The 22,044-nt window shown below is 47.3% G+C and overlaps 1 protein-coding gene across 5 annotated transcripts in view; it reads right to left on the bottom strand.

Moving 5' to 3' along the window:
* AMN (amnion associated transmembrane protein) overlaps window positions 1-22,044 on the bottom strand; it is a gene marked incomplete at its 5' end in the record, with an annotated part of 93,048 nt that overhangs the window by 23,333 nt on the left and 47,671 nt on the right. For all 5 annotated transcript variants that reach the window (XM_082218219.1, XM_082218221.1, XM_082218220.1 and 2 more), the window contains 4 exons: window positions 3,496-3,604; window positions 5,114-5,251; window positions 6,503-6,738; window positions 13,168-13,255. In XM_082218219.1, coding sequence (XP_082074345.1) covers window positions 3,496-3,604; window positions 5,114-5,251; window positions 6,503-6,738; window positions 13,168-13,255 — 571 coding nt within the window. The remainder of the gene's footprint in view (window positions 1-3,495; window positions 3,605-5,113; window positions 5,252-6,502; window positions 6,739-13,167; window positions 13,256-22,044) is intronic.

Raw genomic sequence — 22,044 nt, forward strand, 5'->3', positions numbered from 1 at the left:
AATTACTCCTCCTCATAGAAATAAATGTTAAATTAACAAGTTACCTTTTTTTGTGTGTGTGTTCTTCACTCCCCTTCATGACAGTGACCAACGTACATGCCCCCTTTCAATGCAGTGACCAGCGTACACGCCCCTTACAATGTAGCGGGCGGGCGGGAAGGTGATGTTGGGACAGTGCGTGACTAACGCACGCACCGCCCCCATGCGATGTCACAGCCAGTACAGCGCCCGCCACAGTGGGGAGTGTCGGGACGCACAATGCGCCTCCTCCCCTCACTAGTATCCAACCCGGAGCCGTGGCAAAGGTGTAAAAGAGCCACATGCGGCTCCAGAGCCGCGGGCTGCTGACCCCTGGTCTAGCTCCAGCCTTGGACTACCAGGAGCTGGGCACTGCCTCAGCAGGAGAGAGGACAGGCAGATCTATTATAAAATCCTCAATCTGGTTTTGGACTACAACTCCCATCAGCCACATCAGTCAGGAGTGATGGGAGTTGTAGTCTAAAACCAGGTTGAGGATTTTATCATAGATATGGGGCAAAGTCACTGTTTCCTCGTTTCCTGGACTTAAGGGTTTTTTTGTTTTTTTTTTGGTCAGATTTCTCTACATTAAACTCACTTGAGGAGTACTGAAGAGAATTGAGTTTGAAACCTCACTCAGCTACAGAGCTGACTGACAGGGTGATTTGGGGTAAGTCATCATATCTCAACCGAATGTACCCCACAGACTTGTTGCTGAAAGGAAAAGAGGGAAAGAACCATGTGTGATGCCCAGAATTCTTTGGAGAAAGAGTAGGATATTGATAAATGTGGAGAAATAGCCTTTATCTCTCACCCTCGCCTAGATCACAAAATTGTTCCTTAGGAAAAATGAGATAATCCTGTGAATGTCAGGCTGGGGCTTTTAAGAAGAAGGGATAAGATAGGAATGCATCCGGCAAATAAACTGACTCCCCATGCAGTCTGAGCTCCCACTGGAGAAATTTAAAGAAGCTACCATATGATGGATGGTTGTCTAATGTGAAAAGAGCAGAGTGTTATGTAATGGATTGAGTATCAGAATGGGGAAAATCTAGGATCACATCTCCATTAAAAGCTGATAAATCCACGGTGTTAGGGGCTGCCAGGAGAATAAACTTGTGTGTGTTTAAAATATGCCATTCTGTCATGACATCTTGGGAGGGTGGCAAAGATGCAAAGCTACTTAACCATTTTTTATTGCAAGATGTTTGCTGGAATTTCAAATTCAGGGTGCAATGCTATCCACACTTAGTTGGGTGTAAGCCCTCCTGCATACAGTGGGTCTTACTTCTGAGTAAACATGGATAGGATTGCATTATTAACTAATTCCTCCCCCCCCCCCAATATTTTCACTTATAAGTCCTCCTGAGTTAACTGTTGATGAGACCCCAGGTATGTACATAGATGGGGACATAGGCAAGATGCTGAAAAGGAGGGAAGGTACCAACTGGGTAGCCATTTATGAAATGTTCCTGCCCACAGACCAAGAGAGATCATATTCTGAAGTGGGGATGGAGAACCTGTAGCTGCCCGATGTTGCTGAAATACAACTTCAACTTTTTATTTTGTTTTTCTCATCAATGTTCTGTAATGTGTTTTTAATGTTTACACCACCCTGGGATCTCCTGGTAAAGGGTAGTATATAAACTGAATTACCGTATTATTATTATTATTATTATTATTATTATTATTATTATTATTATTAACTCCCGTTGTCAAAGGTCCCCTAGCCCTGCTCCCTTCTTTCTTTAAAAAAACAACACCTCACCTCAAGTCAATTTTCAAAAGCAACATCTGTAACTGTTCAAAATGTGAAAAGTTTAAACTTATGTTGAATTTCAACACATAGCACTGTTCCGGCTTTACTTTTGATGCAGTACACATATTGCCATGAAGGGCTAATCCACACTTAGCTTCCCTGTGCTTTTTCCAGGCACAGTCTGAAGTTTAAAGCTCTGTGTCCAAACACCATCCCATCCCCCCGCCCCTTTTCTCCAAAGCTTTCCCTGCACATATCCGCTCTTTAAACCTCAATTGGAGCAAACGTCAATCTGCAGCAAACCCCAACTAGCGTTTGCTCCGATTCAGCTTAGAAGAGTGGATTTGCATGGGGAAAGCTTGGGGTGGGGAAAAAACAAACTCAGACACGGAGTGTTAAAGCATAGACCTCTGCCTAGAAAGAGTGGGGCAAAAAGTAGATGTAGATAAGCCCTAATATAGGAACATGGGAATCTGCCTTATATCATAGAATCGTAGAATTGGAAGGCACCCTGAATATCTAGTCCAGACATGCTCAACCGGTCGACAGCCATCGACAGGTAGATCCCCGACGTGATCCTGGCCGATCGTGGGTGATCCTGGTCGATCACAGTATTAAATCAAGAGGGGTAGGAATAATAATAATAATAATAATAATAATAATAATAATAACAATTTTTTATTTATACCCCGCCCTCCCCAGCCAAGGCCGGGCTCAGAGCGGCTTACAAGCAATAATAAAAACAAGATGAATGATTACAACTTAAAAACAAAAATAAAATACAACATTAAAATAATGGAACATTAAAATATTAAAATGTAGCCTCATTGCAGGAGAAGGAAAAGAAAAAAGAAAATGGGGGGGGGGGAATCAAATTGGCTCCAAGCCAAAGGCCAGGCGGAATAACTCTGTCTTACAGGCCCTGCGGAAAGAAATCAGATCCTGCAGGGCCCTGGTCTCATGAGACAGAGCGTTCCACCAAGTTGGGGCCAGTGCTGAAAAGGCCCTGGCTCTGGTTGAAGCCAGTCTAACTTCCTTAGGGCCTGGGACCACTAGGGTGTTGTTATTTATGGACCTTGAGGCTCTCCGTGGGGCATACCAGGCGAGGCGGTCCCATGGTACGAGGGTCCTAGGCCGTGAAGGGCTTTAAAGGTCAAAAGCAGCACCTTAAATCTGACCCTGTACTCCACCGGGAGCCAGTGCAGCTTGTAAATGTCGCCACCCCAAAAGAAGCTCCCCAAAAGAAGCTCAACAACTCTTGGTAATCTCCCCCCGCTTCCAGTTAGCCGCCACCTTGCACCCATCCCATGCACACTCCTCCTCCCTCCAATGGGTAGATCACCGTCAGTTTTTTTAATACTGGGAGTAGATCGCAGTCTCTTGGGAGTTAGACGTGCAGGAATATGCAGCTGTCCCATATGGGGTTCGAACCTGCAACCTTGGCATTATCACCACCGTGCTCTAACCAACTGAGCTATCCAGGCTGACCTCAATATTGAGTCAGTCCACTGGCTCGTCTAGCTTAGAGTTATTGACTGGTAGTGACTCTCTCGGAGTCTCAGGTAGGAGATGTCAAGACTGAACCCGGGGCCTTTTACATTCAGAATACAATATATGCTGTATTTCCCAAATCCTTGCAATTGGCAGAGCGAATTGCAGCCGAACTGATTTGCTCCTCTGTCCCGTAAACAGCTATAACAAAGCTGGTCTTCACTTACCGCACATTTCACAGCAATGGCCAATGGGCTTCAGGGGGTCCTTGCACATCACCTGTGGACATTGATTCCCAGACTTCTGGAGCAAAGCAGCACAGATTCTTTCATGGTCCTTCAACAAGAGCAGGTAGATTACTCAGTGAAGAAAAAGGTTTCCGCCTGCACAAATGAACTGGTTTCCAGAGATCTCCAATGCAGATATTTAGGTGCTCAGACAAAGACTACGATACCCAGTGCTTTTTTTCCTGGGGGGGGGTATGCAGGAGTACACCCCCCAAAAAAACATTTAATCTAAAGTTGGTCTTATTGAGGGGCAGGATTTCAATATGAGTAGGAAAATGAGAAGAAGAAGAAGAGTTTGGATTTGATATCCCGCCTTTCACTCCCCTTCAGGAGTCTCAAAGCAGCTAACATTCTCCTTTCCCTTCCTCCCCCACAACAAACACTCTGTGAGGTGAGTGGGGCTGAGAGACTTCAGAGAAGTGTGACTGGCCCAAGGTCACCCAGCAGCTGCATGTGGAGGAGCAGAGACGTGAACCCGGTTCACCAGATTACGAGTCTATCGCTCTTAACCACTACACCACACTGGCTCTCAAATGAGAGTACTCCTAATCATTTTTTTTAGGGGGGGGGAGCACTGACTATACCTAATGCCTGCCTGCTTGTAAGAAGAATATAAGAAGAGCTCTGCTGTATCCGGCCAAGGACCCGTCTAGCCCAGAATCCTGTTCTCACAGTGGCCAACTAGATGCCTGTGTGAAGCCCACAAGCAAGATTTGAGCGCAATAGCTGCTGTGGTTTCCAGCAACTGGTATTCAGAAGCGTTGCTGTCCCAAACGGTGGAGGCAGAACATAGCCATTATCACTGCCACGCTCCTCTCCTCAACTGCAACTGTCCTGAAATCACCCCCTACAGAACAGTTAGGGTGGGGGGGTGGGGGGGAGAGAGCCTTTCTTTCAATTTCTTTGTCTGATGTACTGTTTTTGTGTATTCTGTTGGAAGCCGCCCAGAGGGGCTGGGGCATCCCGTTCAGATGGGCAGGGCAAAAGCTGTTGTTGTTGTTGTTGTTGTTGTTGTTGTCTAATTCCAGCAAGGAACATCTCTGCAGGCACACCTGTCCCCACAGGTGCCATGTTGGCAATCCATGTGTTGGGCTGGCAGTCTTGCGCCCTCATGGACACATTTGTCCACCTAATGCCTCCCATTTCTGTCAGAAGTCTCCAATATCCCTACTCCTTTCTTTACTGAATTTATTGTTATTCACATTTTATACTGTATTTTATGCTGTTTTTTGTTGCATCAATTAAGTGTTTTAAATTTTTTGTTAGCCACCCTGAGCCCAATTTTTTGAACCGGGAAGGGCGGGGTATGAATAAATTTTTATTATTATTATTTATTATTACTGGTTATGCAGAAAAAGAGCCCCAAAAGACTTCATTGGCTGCATTGATCCTTATATCTCTGCGAAGTATTCTCAGTGAATCAGCTTCAATAATCTAGCAGTATATAACTGTGCTCATGTGGGCTTTCAATAGGCCAGACTCCTATTGAACTCCTCTCTTGAAGTCCCTTGATAACAGAACCTAGTGCCTCAGAGAATGCCAGTGGCCAAGAACTTACCGCAGCATTTCCACATTCGCAGCCCGATTTGTCTGGGCACCTGGTGTTTGACAGCTGGAATGCCCCTTGTCCATGGAACTGTAGCTTTGCAGAGGAACTTTGCATATACTCTGCCAGGGTGTTGTCACTGGTGAACTTCTAATTCCCGTTCAGGAGAAAGTGGCGGCAATGGGGAGGCAGGGGGAAAACAAAACTCAGAAATCAACAGTTCCCTCAAGAAAAATTACCAACAACATGATCAGATAAAAAATACAGCTGTTTTTATGTCTCACCAACAACATGATCAGATAAAAAGTACAGCTGTTTTTATGTCTTAAGCATTGTAAACTGCTGTGATTCTGAAATAGCAACCAGCTGCTAATGGAAGGGAAGACCCTGTGACCTTGGATAAGCATCAAAACAATAGTGAGGGATAAGGCTTGATTCATGCAATTCGGGCCACTTGAAATCGAGAGTGTGCATGAACACAGCGAGGTTTGTCATGTGTGAAGGCTGCTTGACATGGCGATGTCGCTTTATCACAGTGCCAGAGAAAATGATGTTTCAGACCACCAATGCGCTTAATACAGAGGTGACTAACTGGCAGTTTGAGGTCTCGATCACAAGCAATTTTTTCCTGATCTTCCAAGATGGCACCGGAGGATGTGTATCTCTGTGTGTGCATATATGTGTGTCTGCTTGCATGTGTGCATGCAAGAACAGAAGTGGATTTAGGGCAGTGCGAGGTGTGCAGGGGCACTGGGTACGCAGCTGAAGTATGTTCTTTTCAAATCTGGTAAGCGCTTGCCAGGCTTCAGCCAGGAGGCATGAGGACTCTGACAAGGTCCTGGAGTCTTCCTGCCTCCTCCCCCTAAACCGGGCAAGTGATTACCTGGGAAAGAGAAGGGAGGGCTTTAGAAGAGTTTGGATTTGATATCCCACTTTATCACTACCCTAAGGAGTCTCAAAGCGGCTAACATTCTCCTTTCCCTTCCTCCCCCACATCAAACACTCTGTGAGGTGAGTGGGGCTGGGAGACTTAAGAGAAGTGTGACTAGCCCAAGGTCACCCAGCAGCCGCATGTGGAGGAGCGGGGAAGCAAACCCGGTTCACCAGATTACGAGGCTACCGCTCTTAACACCACACTGGCTCTCTTCAATAGTGGACCCTTCAATAGTGAAGACTGGATCATGCCCTCCCCCAGAGCATCCTAGCTTAGCTGGCGTGGGGAGGTGGGCTGTTGCTTTAATCTAGCAGTAGGGCTATACCTGTTCCCCTCCCCAGGCTATTCACAGTGAATCTGGAAGAAGTTGCTCATCTCCACTCGCAATCTTTTATTTTATTTTTGGAATCGCAAAACAGAAAATGGTGAAGCAGCCACGGTTTCATCTCACAAACGCCCTGTTTTACCTGCCCCATGACTGAAATGCTCCTGAGCCGTATGGCCTGCTCAGACGACTCGATGTTCACACGGAAGGACGTTTCGGGCGGAAAGATAACGTCATCGTACTGGCACGGGACTCTTTCTTCATCCACGGAGAAGATGTGTTTGCCTTGATGGAGGTTGTCCAATGAGGTTGCAGCATGCCACAGGGTGGGGTCATACCAATGGAAGTTGTCTGCACCCGCAAAGGTGACTTCTGAAGCTAATAGGAGGAGGGAGGGAGAAGCTTGTGGAGTCTGTTCTGCTTCACTGATATTTATTCTTTTTATTTGTTTATAATTAACGCTAAGATTTCTTTTTTAAAGTGTGGCAAGTGCATGAGGTAAACTCACCCACCTGCATGGCCAGCCGCTGCACATGGGCAACTTCCGATTTTCATAATTAAAAATAAATGAGAAGAAGGACCCTGGGAATCACCCATGCCATATTGATATTGTAAATTGCAGAACAGAACCTCTAATACCAAAGCTCATAAATCCACTGAAATTCCGATCATCTGAGCTTTCATTACAAATATAGCGCATTCCTAACTTATTTCAAATATTCCAGTATTCTTTTTTGTTCTCCATTGAATTCCCCAGATATATATATATCTCGCTGAAGAATTGATGCTTTTGAATTATGGTGCTGGAGGAGACTCTTGAGAGTCCTATGGACTGCAAGAAGATCAAACCTATCCATTCTGAAGGAAATCAGCCCTGAGTGCTCACTGGAAGGACAGATCCTGAAGCTGAGGCTCCAATACTTTGGCCACCTCATGAGAAGAGAAGACTCCCTGGAAAAGACCCTGATGTTGGGAAAGATGGAGGGCACAAGGAGAAGGGAACGACAGAGGACGAAATGGTTGGACAGTGTTCTCGAAGCTACCAGCATGAGTTTGACCAAACTGCGGGAGGCAGCAGAAGACAGGAGTGCCTGGCGTGCTCTGGTCCATGGGGTCACAAAGAGTTGGACACGACTAAACGACTAAAGAACAACAAAATTTGTGTTGCTTGGCCTTACATAATATGGAGGGAAGTCTACAATCATGGGAGCCACACTTTAAGGGGGACATTGACAAACTGGAGTAATCAAGTCGCTAAAAGAGCAGGTTGAATGAGCAAGCTATGTCTTGCCTGGAGACAAGAAGATAATAGCAGTCTTCAAATTATCTGAAGAAGGTGGAGCAGACATGTTTCTCTATGGCTCCAATGAACAGGCCTAGAACTATAAGGGGAAGGTCATAGCTCAGTGGTAGAACATCTGTTTTTATGCAGGAGGTCCCAGGCTCAGTCCCCAGTATCTAAAGGCAGGGCTGGGAATGCCCACTACCTGAAACCTCAGAGAGCTTCAGTCAACCAGTATAGACCAGTGGATGGGCCAATGGTCTGATAGCTTTCTGTGTTCCAAAGGAGGGAAACTGCAAGGAACCAGACTTTGCCTGGACATCAGGAGAAATGCCCTGTTGTTAAGAGCTGTGGAACAGGCTGTCATGGAAGACATTGGCCTCTCCTGGTGGTATTGAAGAAGTTCCTGGACAGCCATCTGCCAGGGATGCTGCAATTGAAGATCCCCCACTGTACAAGGGGTTGGACTAGATCACTGGTCTTCAATTGGTGGGTCAGGACCCCCTAGTGGGTCACAGCTTGATCCAAGATGGGTTGCAACAGGAGCACTGCCACCATGCAAATATATGGTGGGTCCCTAAATGCATGTTTGGTTTAAAGGTGTGTCATGGGTCAGAAGAGGTTGAAGATACCTGGAGTAGGTGACCCTGAAAGTCCCTTCCAACTTTACAATATTATGATTATCTATGCAAAGGTGGAGATGTTACTCCAGAGGCTTCCTTCTCCCACACTCCCTCCATCTTCCCTCTCTCCCTTCCATGTGAGAATGCACACAATGGGGGCTGAGGTCCATCCCTGTCTTGTTCCCGAGGAAGTTCAGCCTTGCTTCCCCTCTGGCCACTCTTAAGAGGCAGCAAGGTACATTAACTGCACCTTTGATCTAGGCCAGCCTTTCTCAACCTGTGGGTCCCCAGATGTTGTTGAACTACAACTCCCATCACCCCTAGCTAGCAAGGCCAGAGCTCAGGGATGATGGGAGTTGTAGTCCAACAACATCTGGGGACCCACAGGTTGAGAACCACTGATCTAGGTGATGTTGTTGTTGTTTAGTCTCTAACTAAACAACAGGGTCTAACATAAGAGTCTTCTCTTCTCATGAGGTGGCCAAAGTATTGGAGCCTCAGCTTCACAATCTGTCCTTCCAGTGAGCACTCAGGACTGATTTCCTTAAGAATGGATAGGTTTGATCTTCTTGCAGTCCATGGGACTCTCAAGAGTCTCCTCCAGCACCATAATTCAAAACCATCAATTCTTCAGCGATCAGCCTTCTTTATGGTCCAGCTCTCACTTCCATACATCACTATTGGGAAAACCATAGCTTGAACTATACGGACCTTTGTTGGCAAGGTGATGTCTCTGCTTTTTAAGATGCTGTCTAGGTTTGTCATCACTTTTCTCCCCAAAAGCAGGCGTCTTTTAATTTCGTGACTGCTGTCAACATCTGCAGTGATCATGGAGCCCAAGAAAGTAAAATCTCTCACTGCCTCCATTTCTTCCCCTTCTATTTGCCAGGAAGTGATGGGCCCTGTGGCCATGATCTTCGTTTATTTGATGTTGAGCTTTTAGGTGATAGCCCACAGCTGATTACTGTGGCTTCATACATATCACCCATCTAAAACACATGACTACTCCCCCAAAGAATTCTGGGAACTGTAGTTTGTTAAGGGCGCTGGGAATTATAGCTCTCAGTGTGGGATAGACACTTCCCAGGGTTCTTTGGAGAAAGTGATGTGCATTGAATGCATGGTGCCTATGCAGCCTGGATTGCTGTGGGGTGATCCAGTAGTTTAGCTCTCAGTCAGCATGAGACTCTCAGCCTCAGGGACGTGGTTTCGAGCCCCACCTTGGGCAAAAGATTCCTGCATTGCAGGGGGTTGGACTAGATGACCCTCATGGTACCTTCCAACTCTACAGTTCTATGATTCCACGCGGCTATCCTCTGGTTTATTATCCCAGACATATTACAAGAACGCTGCACAGATCTTATGGAAGTCGCTGGGGAGGATCTTCCACAAACATCAAGAGTGAGTAATCCTGGGGAAAGCCGTGGATGACGATAACCGGAACAACTTTATTAGCAATGTATCAGCCACTGGTTCCCCTGCCGCCGCCCCCACCCCAGACCCGGCTCTCTGCAAGTGCAATTGTAAACATGCCATGCACGAACTATATCCCATAGTTCCTCTGCTGGGGAATTTAATATGAAAATAAACAATACACAGGGGCAGCTGTACACAGTCTATTTGCCGAGGTTCATATTTAATTCATTAACAACTTTCTTCCCGTTCAATATTAACGAAGCTGTCACAGATTTGCGCATAACGCAGCAGGCCCGTAAGAACGAAGGACGTCAAGGGCCTTGGTGTAGAATTTAGGTCTGACTTCTGGTCTCCTTAGATGGCATGGGGCCGTAGACATCCTGCCCACTCATCTACAGATAAAGCCTCAGCCTCTGTCTCCACACAACAGAGCTCCATACATGCACATCTCCCTGTATGGAGCTCTGCCTGCACCATGCAGTTCCATCTGGATATGACAAGGAGATGCGGGTGAAGGGGATTCCCAGTTCACTTAAGCAGAGGGCTGCTGTTCATGGGCCATCCCATTCCATGCACTGTGAGCAAGGCCAGATTTAGGTCTGATGAGGCCCTAAGCCAGCGGTTCTCAACCTGTCGGTCCCTAGATGTTGTTGGACTACAACTCCCATCATCCCTGAGCTCTGGCCTTGCTAGCTAGGGGTGATGGGAGTTGTAGTTCAACAACATCTGGGGACCCACAGGTTGAGAAAGGCTTCCCTAAGCTACTGAAGGTAATGGGGCCCTTTATACGTCCAGCTGTCCTTTGTCAACAACAAATTGTCACCATTTTTTGTGTTGAATATATGCTATATGGTAATTTACGGACCTAACAGGTATCTAAAACCATTTGCACATGTTGACATGCAGCCAGTCCATGCAGAATGCAGGCACTATATATATAGAATGCGTATCCAGTAGACGTCCAATCACACACAGGCGCATTGCACCAAACCCAGAAGTGCATTTAAAAACTGCAAAAGTGGGCTATGGATATTGGGCATAATATTGGGAATTGCTGAGTGGGGAAAATTATGGAACTCAACAAGGAACTTCTCAGAATGTTACCAAATAGGAGAAAATATGCAGCAGCAACAAAACGCAATATGGATTGGCCAAAAAATTGGCCAAAATGTGCAAAAGAGGTTCAAAATTGTGCTGGAAATGTCTAGTTTGCTTATTCATTTATGGTGGAAATGCAAACAGGCAAAGGAGTTTTGGGAGATGGTGTACAACAAGTTAAAGAAAAATTTTAAAATTTACTTTCCCCAAGAAACTGGAAGCATTTCTTCTAGGTGTAGTTGGGAGCGAATTACCAAAGAAAGCCCACAACTTGTTTCTATATGGAACGACAGCAGCAAGGATAGTATATGCCAGATGCTGGAAACAGAGAGAGATCCCAGGGAAAGAACAATTGCTATATAAATTAACAATATGCAGAACTAGCCAGCATGACATCTAAAATAAGAAATCAAGATGATAAACAGATGAGGAGTGAGTGGGAACACTTGGGGGAATATTTACAAAAATTTGACCTAAAATATAAATTCCAGGTAAGGGGAACTTTGTGACCAACAGCTGACAATATTAAAGATACGAGAGTGAACTGGTGTATATGCAGCCAATCAAGATGTGAAAAGAACTGTCATGGAATGCTTGGGTGGGAAGTTAAACAGAACAACTGTATAAGAATGGAAAACTGGAAAACTTAAAAAATAAAATAAAAATAAAAATAGCAAAAGTGGCCCTTGAAGAGACCGGAAAGGATGAAAAAGGGCACAAAAGCTGCACCTGGCAACCCCACAAGTCTTTGTGTGCCATACCAGGAGCCCTTGCACTGACCATTGAGGCCTAGTTTGGCATCTGGTAAGTGCTGCTGGTTTTCCAAAGGGTTTTCCAAAGGTTTCCAGATGTTTAGAGGGTGTTTGCAGGCTTTTCAGATGGTGTTCTCAATATATGCAATTTCACGTAAACAACATGCGGTGCCTCAGAACGTAACCCCCGCGGAAATGGGGAGTCGCCTGTATCCACACAAAAATGAACTGCATCCAAAATAGTGTTAGGTTGCACTAGTCCTTTGGACAGTGTGGGAGATGAGCAGAGGGAAGACAGGCGGGGGAAGTCCCATTGCACAAGCGAAGTCGTTTTGCTTTCTTGGTTATTTAGTTGGGTACCACCCATAGGTTCCAAGACTTGGCTCCAGATTAAGTTAAGCCCAGTGCATCTGTCAGGGCTGCCTCAGGTCTCAGCTCACAAAAGACCAACGCCAAGTTCTTCTTATATACAAGGATGTTTATTGCAGTTCATAGTAAGTTCCACAACCGAGGCGTGCAGCCCCCACGTCTGTTAACCCTAGACGGTAGAAGTCCCCTCTGAATCAGTCCCGCCTCTACACCAGTTTAATAGGCTTACGCTGCTCCACCTCTTTCTCTCTTTCCTTTTCCGCAGGGTCTTTCTGCCCACTGGGGTTCCGCCCCTCCTGGATTCTCCTGACGCGGAATCGCCAGACTGCTCTTCCCTGCTCCTGCGGGCTTTGGGACCTGGCTCCTTCTCCGGGCTCCCTGTTCTTCCGCGCGCCTCCTCATTTGAACTTGGTGCGCACGCCCAACCTCTAACCTTCCTTTTGACAGTTATGCTACTCCCCTCACTGCCCTCCTCCCCTTCCGGGAGAATGGCTTGCTCTGACCCCTCCTCCTTCTCTGCTGCCGGAACTGTTTCCCCTGACACACTGGAACCTCCCCCCCCCTTCGCTGTGCTCTGGTGGGGAAGCTGGCCCTGATTCCCAGCTGCCGCTTTGGGGTCCCCTGCTGGCCCCCCGCTCCTGACACTTTCCCCCTGGGGCTCCCCTTGCCCTGACCACAGGCGCCCCCTTCTGGGAATCCTCTGATTCGCTGGAGAGACTCATGGAATCCCTTGCGTCATTGCCATCCTCTTCCTCGCTGTCCTGGGATTCCTCTCCATCGCTCTCCATTTCCTGCCTTCCCTGTGCCTCTGTCCCTGTACCCCTGACAGCATCCTTTTTGTTATAAGCCTTGAATCCAGAGAACGTGGATTTCAGTCTCCCTATGCTTGTACTAGATGCAATGGAAAGGCAAACAATGAGCGTGATCCCACTGGGAATATTCCCCCATGTAAGCCGCACCGAAATGAATGCAGCTCTCTGGGAAGAGAAAAACAACTCATTTCAATGGGAACCTCTACGGAGACAGTCCTGCAGGAACGCCTGTAACCAATGCTTATCATTTCCTTCACCTCCTCCTCCTCCCCTCTCTCTCTTTTCCCCACCCCCAATTATGAAAAGGAAAGCTAGTTTCGAAACTTTGGGGGAGGGGGCTCCAGGGGAAAGTTAATTATGACTGGGAGAATGACTTGTGAGCAGCAGCGTAACGGAGGCATATTCTCTCTGCGCTTAATTTGCATGACTAATGAACGGTAGGTCGAGCACAATACCTGTCTCACATCCTGGATCAAAACTGCCGTCGAAGGCTGCAAACCCAGCACCTGGGGCCAGGATGAATTCTCCATCCAGTGGGATGTACTGAAAAAACAAACAAAAGGAAGAAATGTTGCATCTCAGGGCTCTGTTCTGCCTGAGCCAGCCTCATAATTGAGCCACATTAACAACATTCTTGCACGGCTCCTCTCCATAAATCCTTTCCACACACGATGAGCTTTAATAATATAGGGCCAGAGTCCTCTGTCCGCTAGCCCAAGGGCTATTGGGTTAGTGGACGGGCGAATTTGCTTATTGTACAAGGAAGGAATCCAACACAGCCGCTGCGCTAGCAGAAAACTATTAGGCAACTGATTGCGCTCTCTAAGGCCAATCGCCGAAGAACTGGTGCTTTTGAATTATGGTGCTGGAGGAGACTCTTGAGAGTCCCATGGACTGCAAGAAGATCAAACCTATCCATTCTGAAGGAAATCAGCCCCGAGTGCTCACTGGAAGGGCAGATCCTGAAGCTGAGGCTCCAATACTTTGGCCACCTTATGAGAAGAGAAGACTCCCTGGAAAAGACCCTGATGTTGGGAAAGATGGAGGACACAAGGAGAAGGGGATGAGAGAGGACGAGATGTTTGGACAGTTTTCTCGAAGCTACCAGCATGAGTTTGACCAAACTGCAGGAGGCAGTGGAAGACAGGAGTGCCTGGCGTGCTCTGGTCCATGGGGTCACGAAGAGTCGGACACGACTAAATGACTAAACAACAACAAATTGCACAGCAAAGTTAACCTGCTTGCACTTCTCTTGTGCAATAACGTTCCCTGGAGCAAAACATTTCATGTACCACTAAGTGACTTCAACTTGGCACTACATTGGGTGCAACCCATAGATTCATGGATTGATTCATTCCCAAAGGCCAGCCCACATAGTCTGAAGTGCAAGCCAGAGGACTCAAAGTTTGCACAAATATGATGTTGACCTTTGCTGTCTGGGTGCCAGAGGGCACATCCACTCTTCTGCTTGCCCCATGCTTAGAAAGCATGGGTCCAATAGGTTTTCTGCTGGTTTTGTGCTTTCTAGACATGGGTCCAAGAGGATTTTCGTTTGCCCTGCTGCATTCCCCAGGAAAACATACTCTTTACTGCTAAACCGGAGCAACCATCAATTTGCAGAATACTCGGTGGACGTTTCCTGCGATTCAGCAGTAAAGAACAGGTTTTCCCAGGAGAAAGCAGTAGGACAAGTGCTCCGTCCTCGCCTGTCTCATGCTCTCTCCTTTCCTGTTGTGCTGAGATTCTCTCCTTTCTATTAGGGAGCAAAGGGCAGGTTGCTATTGCTTTGCAAACCAGCTCAGTGATGAAGCACGCCCAGTGCATGCAGAAGTTCAAGACCTAGCATCTCCAGTACAAAGAATAAGATAGCAGGTGGTATAAAAACCATTTGCCTAAGACCCTGGAGGATCCCTGCCTGTCAGGTTAGACCATGGATAGGCAACCTAAGGCCCGGGGGCCGGATTTGGCCCAATTACCTTCTAAATCTGACCCACGGATGGTCCAGGAATCAGCGTGTTTTTACATGAGTAGAATATGTCCTTTTATTTAAAATGCATCTCTGCATTATTTGTGGGGCATAGGAATTCATTCATATATTTTTTTCAAAATATAGTCCAGCCCCCCCCCCCAGGTCTGAGGGACAATGGACCAGCCCCCTGCTGAAAATGTTTGCTGACCCCTGGGGTAGACAATCCCCAACTAGATAGAAAAACTGGAAGGCAGCTTCTAGACAGAATTGGACTGGGTCACTGAGGCCCAGGATCGTTCACGTAGCACCAAACCGTGATTTGGCACAATGTCTGAATCAGGGCACTATTTCTCCAAAGGTCAGACTCAGTGCTACCACAACTGCAGTGTAGAATTTCAAAACCCATAATAGGGCAAGACCTTGATTAGGCCAGCCAAAAGTGTCACAAAACAGCACACCAACTTTTGTATTCTAGATGGCAAAAGCTTGCACACTGTTTGGGGACATTTTAGTTGACCTAATAACCTAATACGGATTTTCAAATTCTCCTCAGGGGCCAACACGGCTACTTTTACCACAAACTTTGCAATAGTTTGTGTCAGATGTCATTGGATGAGGAGTTTGGATTTGATATCCCGCTTTATCACTACCCGAAGGAGTCTCAAAGTGGCTAACATTCTCCTTTCCCTTCCTCCCCCACAACAAACACTCTGTGAGATGAGTGGGGCTGAGAGACTTCAAAGACGTGTGACTGGCCCAAGGTCACCCAGCAGCTGCTTGTGGAGGAGCGGGGAAGCGAACCTGACTCACCAGATTACGAGTCTACCGCTCTTAACCACTACACCACACTGGCTCTCACACTGGATGATGACTCCCATCATGGCTGCCTACTGACCATGGGAACTAGAGTCCCAAACATCTGAATGGTGAAAGTTGGCTTGTATATTGAGCACATTTGGGAGGGCAGCATAAATTGGGGAGAGGAGGGAGCCCACTTTGTCCTCGCATAACAACCCAATGTGGCAACAGGCTAATCAGAGAGAGAGGTTGACCCACAGGTCCCAGACGGTTCAAGCCCAAGTCTTCCCAGTTTCAAAAGTATCCAGGACACCACACTGGAAAAAAGCTGATGGGAAAAGGGCAGGGAAGAATTAAGTTCTTAAAGCGGAGGCCTCCTGCTATGCAGTCGTTTTAATTTGGTTCCTCCGAGCCAAGAACTCTTTCTGCTTCTCTCTGCCTGCAGTCGTGCCAGAGCTGTCCTGCTCTCCTGTCACAGTCTGCATCATCAGAGCATGCTGTTCTGCAATGCTGGAAGCACTTGGGAGTGCTGCAAAGAGCTCATTTGCAATCAAGCCTCTGTGATGGCGCTGATTGGGCTCCGAGTTCCCTTCTCCTGCCATAAAGCGAGAGCGAGAGCCGTTTAGCTAGCCTGGCGCTGATTAAGGTGCCTCTTGGGGGAATGTGGGACTCTTAATATAGAAGCTTCCAGCATGTCTCTTTGCCCTGGACCACATCTCTGGGATTAGAACCGGGGAAGGAAAAGAAGGAGAAATGTAGATTCTGCTGTTACCCAGTTAATTACTTTCTGTCGGTTTTGAGCTGCCTTCGCCTGTCCTCGCCAGCGCTGACCTGCAGGTGGCAGCAGTTGGTCAGAGCTATCTGTACTGTCTAGAATGAGGCGCAATTTCCCTTTCCAGCTGGGGGAGGAAAAAAGGTAATTTAAGGATAAAGAGGCTGGGCTTGTGTCTTCTGGCTACCAATTCAGAAAAACCGTACACCTTTTTCATACGTAGGGGAAATTGGGCATGATCAAAGGGAAGAAAGGAAAGGGGTGCTGAGACCATAAGCTGCACTCGTGGGCTCGTGCACTAGCTGGCATGTGCGTTTTAATGTTGTGCAACAGAGAAATCCAATGCAACAATTGCGCTAGTGGTAATGGTGTGTTGCTAAGAACCGTCTAGAACAGCAGCATAGCGGACACAGCAGCCTGCAGCTGGGAAAGCAGCAAAGCAGTTGAGCTCCCTGTTGCATCTTCTTTCCTCTGGTTACATTTAATCCTTGCTGTGTGATGAATGTCGGAAATGGAGAACTTGTAGCCCGACAGAAATCGGTGGACCCCAACTCCCATCAGCCTGAGCCAGCGTGGCCAATGGTCTGGGATGTGGGAGTTGTTGTTGTTGTTTAGTCATTCAGTTGTGTCCAACTCTTCGTGACCCCCTGGACCAGAGCACGCCAGGCACTCCTGTCTTTCACTGCCTCCCGCAGTTTGGTCAGACTCATGCTGGTAGCTTCGAGAGAACACTGTCCAACCATCTCGTCCTCTGTCGTCCCCTTCTCCTTGTGCCCTCAATCTTTCCCAACATCAGGGTCTTTTCCAGGGAGTCTTCTCTTCTCATGAGGTGGCCAAAGTATTGGAGCCCCAGCTTCAGGATCTGTCCTTCCAGTGAGCACTCAGGGCTGATATCCTTCAGAATGGATAGGTTTGATCTTCCTGCAGTCCATGGGACTCTCAAGAGTCTCCTCCAGCACCATAATTCAAAAGCATCAATTCTTCGGCGATCAGCCTTCTTTATGGTCCATCTCTCACTTCCATACATCACTACTGGGAAAACCATAGCTTTAACTATATGGACCTTTGTTGGCAAGGTGATGTCTCTGCTTTTTAAGATGCTCTCTAGGTTTGTCATTGCTTTTCATGGTGGGAGTTAGAGTTCACCAATATCCAGAGCACCCTAAGTAGGTACCCCACCCTGATATTCACACTGGAACGTGCGCAGAGGAGGGTGAGCATGATGCTCAAGGGCCTGGAAACCAAGCCTTATGAGGAATGGCTGAAGGAGCTGGGTATGTTTAGCCTGGGAAAGAGGAGGACTGAGAGGAGAAAGGATAGTCAAATATCTTAAGGGCTGCCACATGGAAGAGGGAGAAAGCTTGTTTTCTCCTGCTCTGGTGGGTAGGACTCGAACCAATGGCTTCAAGTTACAAGGAAAGAGATTCTGACTCAACACCAGGAAGAACATTCTGACAGTAAGTACCCAACCACAACCAAGAAACGTCCATTATATTCTCATATATTAACTGTAAACCTCTTAAGAGGTTCTTCCAGCAAAGGCATTGAGATCAGTTCTTTATGATTTACGCCTTTACTGATACACCACACAGTCTGTTTGGCCGGTTCACGACATTTTGTATGTCCTTATAAAACCTCTTTCCTCAAAGCACATGGAGTGACAGTCTTTTTTCACCGCCAGTTCATTGGACTTAACTGTCCATAAACTGCACAATAGCTTTCTTAAATAAAATAAAAACTTAGGTCTATTGTTCTTCTGCTACTGTAACCATCACAAATGCATATAGCATAACAAACTGAAATTGTTCATCTCCCTTCATTGCCTCTTGCCCCTTTCTGACACAAGCTTGTGGACTTCCATAGGCGAGACATTGCTGGTAACATCCTCTTCAAGTCCAGAAGACTCCCTATGCGATTTTCATGCTTAATTTTACTTCCTTACCAAGTAGCATTGATTGCAAACAGCATCTCCAAATGACGTCAGGTGATTGGCAGGTGAGAGGCTCCTCCCACTTGCCAAAGATGGCCCCTGGAGGGTGGAGGTAAGGATTTGACCTGCCAGCCAGCTCCAGCTTCCCATCTTTACTCCAAGACAGTATGGAAAATTTATTTTATTTTATTTTATTATTTTTAAATTGAATAAAACTGTAACTCCCAGACCCAGCTGCTTGCCATAGGGCTTAGAACCTGGCTGAGCATGACAGAGCCCAAAATCAAGCACTGGACCCAAGCCTTAACTTTATCCAATTTATCTAAGCCGTTTTTCACGCCATCATGCTGACTGACTTGAATCACCACAGCAATGCATTCTGCTCTGTCCTCCTGAGAAGTCTTAAGATACCCTGAGCTGTCAGCATCCTTCTGTTGGCTGTCCATAGCTGTGACCGTGGCAGCGCTCATAAATCTCTGCGCAGGACACCGTAACACTGACCCAGCATTTCAGGAAAAATCTGCCTTCCTGTGATTTATAGCAGGAGCTTCAGGGATCAGAGGCAAGGAGAGACTTTGCTGGGTTCTTTACAGCTCCAGAAAGGGGGCTCACCCCACAGGCTGCAGGGAGCCTGCTCTTGCAGAGAACAGAACCGCCTGGAGAGGCATAAGGAGACAGCAGGTTCTGAAGCAAGCAAGACTTAAAGTGACCCAGGGGCGCCATTTTGGATTTCTGCAGGGAGGTGGGAAACGATGGGAGTGGAGCAAGATAGGGAGAAAGGTACAAAGGCTGTAGTGCCTTTGTTCATCAGGGAAGACCTGTGTACCCTGAGAACATTTCTTGCAGCTACTCTTCATACTGCAACATATTATTTTATTTCATTTACGAATTGCTTCCTACGAAACACCTCGCAGGAATTGAACAATAAGAACATCAACCATGAATACATATATGTACAGCCGTTTCATATATAGTAGAGCATGCTGCTGTTGTTTAGTCGTTTAGTCGTGTCCAACTCTTTGTGACCCCATGGACCAGAGCACGCCAGGCACTCCTGTCTTCCACTGCCTCCCGCAGTTTGGTCAAACTCATGCTGGTAGCTTCGAGAACACTATCCAACCATCTCATCCTCTGTCGTCCCCTTCTCCTTGTGTCCTCCATCTTTCCAAACATCAGGGTCTTTTCCAGGGAGTCTTCTCTTCTCATGAGGTGGCCAAAGTATTTCAGCCTCAGCTTCAGGATCTGTCCTTCCAGTGAGCACTCAGGGCTGATTTCCTTAAGAATGGATAGGTTTGATCTTCTTGCAGTCCATGGGACTCTCAAGAGTCTCCTCCAGCACCATAATTCAAAAGCATCAGTTTTTCGGTGATCAGCCTTCTTTATGGTCCAGCTCTCACCTCCATACATCACTACTGGGCAAACCATGGCTTTAACTATACGGACTGTGCTGGTCCTGGGAGTTAATCAAGAAGCAAGGTCCAAGTCCAGTTCGTGGTCGATGAAGCAATATGAAGGCAGTCTGTAAAAGTCGAAGCTGGGTGCTGGGCAAGGTTCAGGCAGGGGCTGACAACCATCAACGTTGCTCCAAGACTGGGACTGGCTGGCTTTTATCTGCCCTGAGGCATAGAGCGGCCCCAATCCTAAGGTGACTCGCCTCTCCTGGCCTGGAGACGAGCACTCCTCCTGCAGGAACTTAACTCCCTCCGCCTCTCTGCCCTGAGCCTCTGCAGCTCAGGAGAGGCTGGAAGGTTACCGGACCCAGAAGCAACCTCAGCTTCCTCTGACGGGGCTGAGAGTGGAGCACCTGCAGGCAATGGGTCCTCCATCACCTCAGGAGCCAGAGCAGACTTAGCTGGTGCCTGCACCTGAGGATCCAGCACAGGTGAGGACCTTTCAGGCTCAAGCCCCAGCCCCGGCTCAGCTGGTTCTGAAGGCGGGGGATCCTGTGCAGGCTGGGATTCCTCAGGTTCAGTATCTGAATATGAATCCCAGGCCATCACACGGACCTTTGTTGGCAAGGTGATGTCTCTGCTTTTTAAGATGCTGTCTAGGTTTGTCTAGTAGAGCATGGGGCTCTTAATCTCAGGGTTGCAGGTTCGAGCCCCACATTGGGCAAAAGATCCCTGCACAGATGACTGCCATGGACTGGCTGGACGCAGAAGAGTGGTAGCTGGCACCAGCTGGGGAACCAGCAAGGGAAGAAGGCTCAGAACCAGGGCACTGGTGGTGGGACAACGATGAGTGGTCAGAGGGAGAAGAGGGAGCAGACTGGGAGGAAGAGGTGATGGAAGCTGAAGAGGCAACAGGGTTTAGTGAGCAGGGAGAGGCTGGGGTAGAGTATTGGCAAAACCTATTGTGTTTTGCAACTTTCTGACTAGTTGCAGGACCTTAGCCAGACCTAGCAGAGTAAACACAGAGTTCACGAAAGCAATTGGCAACTTGGCTGCAGATAGGAAGGACGAAGCAGGAACAGGGAACTTGTAGTTAGGTGTTTATTATATACAGTGGACTATTTACAGGAACAGAACAGAACATGGATCTTTGACTAGCTCTCTCTCACACAACTCTCAACTCTCAACTCCTGAACTCAACCTCATACTAACACATTCCAGTTAAAGGTAAAGGGACCCCTGACCATTAGGTCCAGTCATGGCCGACTCTGGGGTTGCGGCGCTCATCTCGCTTTATTGGCCGAGGGAGCTGGCGTACAGCTTCAGGGTCATGGGGCCATCATGACTAAGCGTTTCTGGCGAACCAGAGCAGTGCACGGAAACGCCGTTTACCTTCCCACCGGAGTGGTACCTATTTATCTACTTGCACTTTGAGGTGCTTTCGAACTGCTAGGTTGACAGGAGCAGGGACCGAGCAACGGGAGCTCACCCCGTTGCGGGGATTCGAACTGCCAACCTTCTGATTGACAAGTCCTAGGCTCTGTGGTTTAACTCACAGCGCCACCCGTGTCCCGTTAGTAGACCATTAATCATTATTCCCATGAGAGAGCTTGACCAATCATGGAGCTGTCTCCATGCCTCTGTATCACCAGGCAGACTTACTCCTTCACATTGCCTTGGCTGTCGGCGAAACCCTAATTGTGTGCGTAGCTGCACGTATTCAGATTCCCAACATAGAGGACAGTCCAGACTCAGAGGCAGAAGAAGAGAGGGGCCAGGAGACAGAGATGAGGCAGGCTGCTGAAGAAGCCAGGGAACTTCCCCCTTCTTGCTGTGACCAGTTTCTTTCCTCACTGGTCTCCCAAGAGTAGACTCATAAAATCCACAAACATTCTGAATTTACACTGTGCAAGTAGAAGTGGATAGCCAAGGAAGACGCTCTATTCCACTGCAAGATTCTGCAGATGTATCTCTATTTTAAAATCATGAATTACAGCCTTGGAAGAACACTAATGAATATTATTAATTGGAGTTAATTGCAATGCAGCAGATATGAATAGTCATAATTGCGGCATATAAATATTCAGCGTGTTTACTTTAAACATATAGATAGTTTTATTGCACACTCTGAATGTTCTACCCAGGATGAATGTGCTATTTTTAGGGATCTCCATATTTTTTTAAGAATGACAGAATTCTCTCAGTTCTCCCTTCAGCCGTAAATGCAAAGCCCTTCTGCCGCTAGCGATGGTGGTTATGCTCTGCCTCCAAGGCTGGCCCAAGACATTTCGGCACCTGAGGCAAACCACAAAATGGTGCCTCCTTTGGCCAGGGAAGAAGGAGCGAGTGAAAATGTACATCAGAAGGAAGAGGAGAATAAAGACACTGGAAAGGAGGAGGGAATGAAGATCTACATTGGGAACCCAGGGGGAATCAAATCAACCTCACCTGGGGGTTGGGGTGGGAATCAAA

The sequence above is a fragment of the Podarcis vaucheri genome (assembly GCF_965113315.1).
Source record: "Podarcis vaucheri genome assembly, chromosome: 1".
Taxonomy (NCBI): domain Eukaryota; kingdom Metazoa; phylum Chordata; class Lepidosauria; order Squamata; family Lacertidae; genus Podarcis; species Podarcis vaucheri.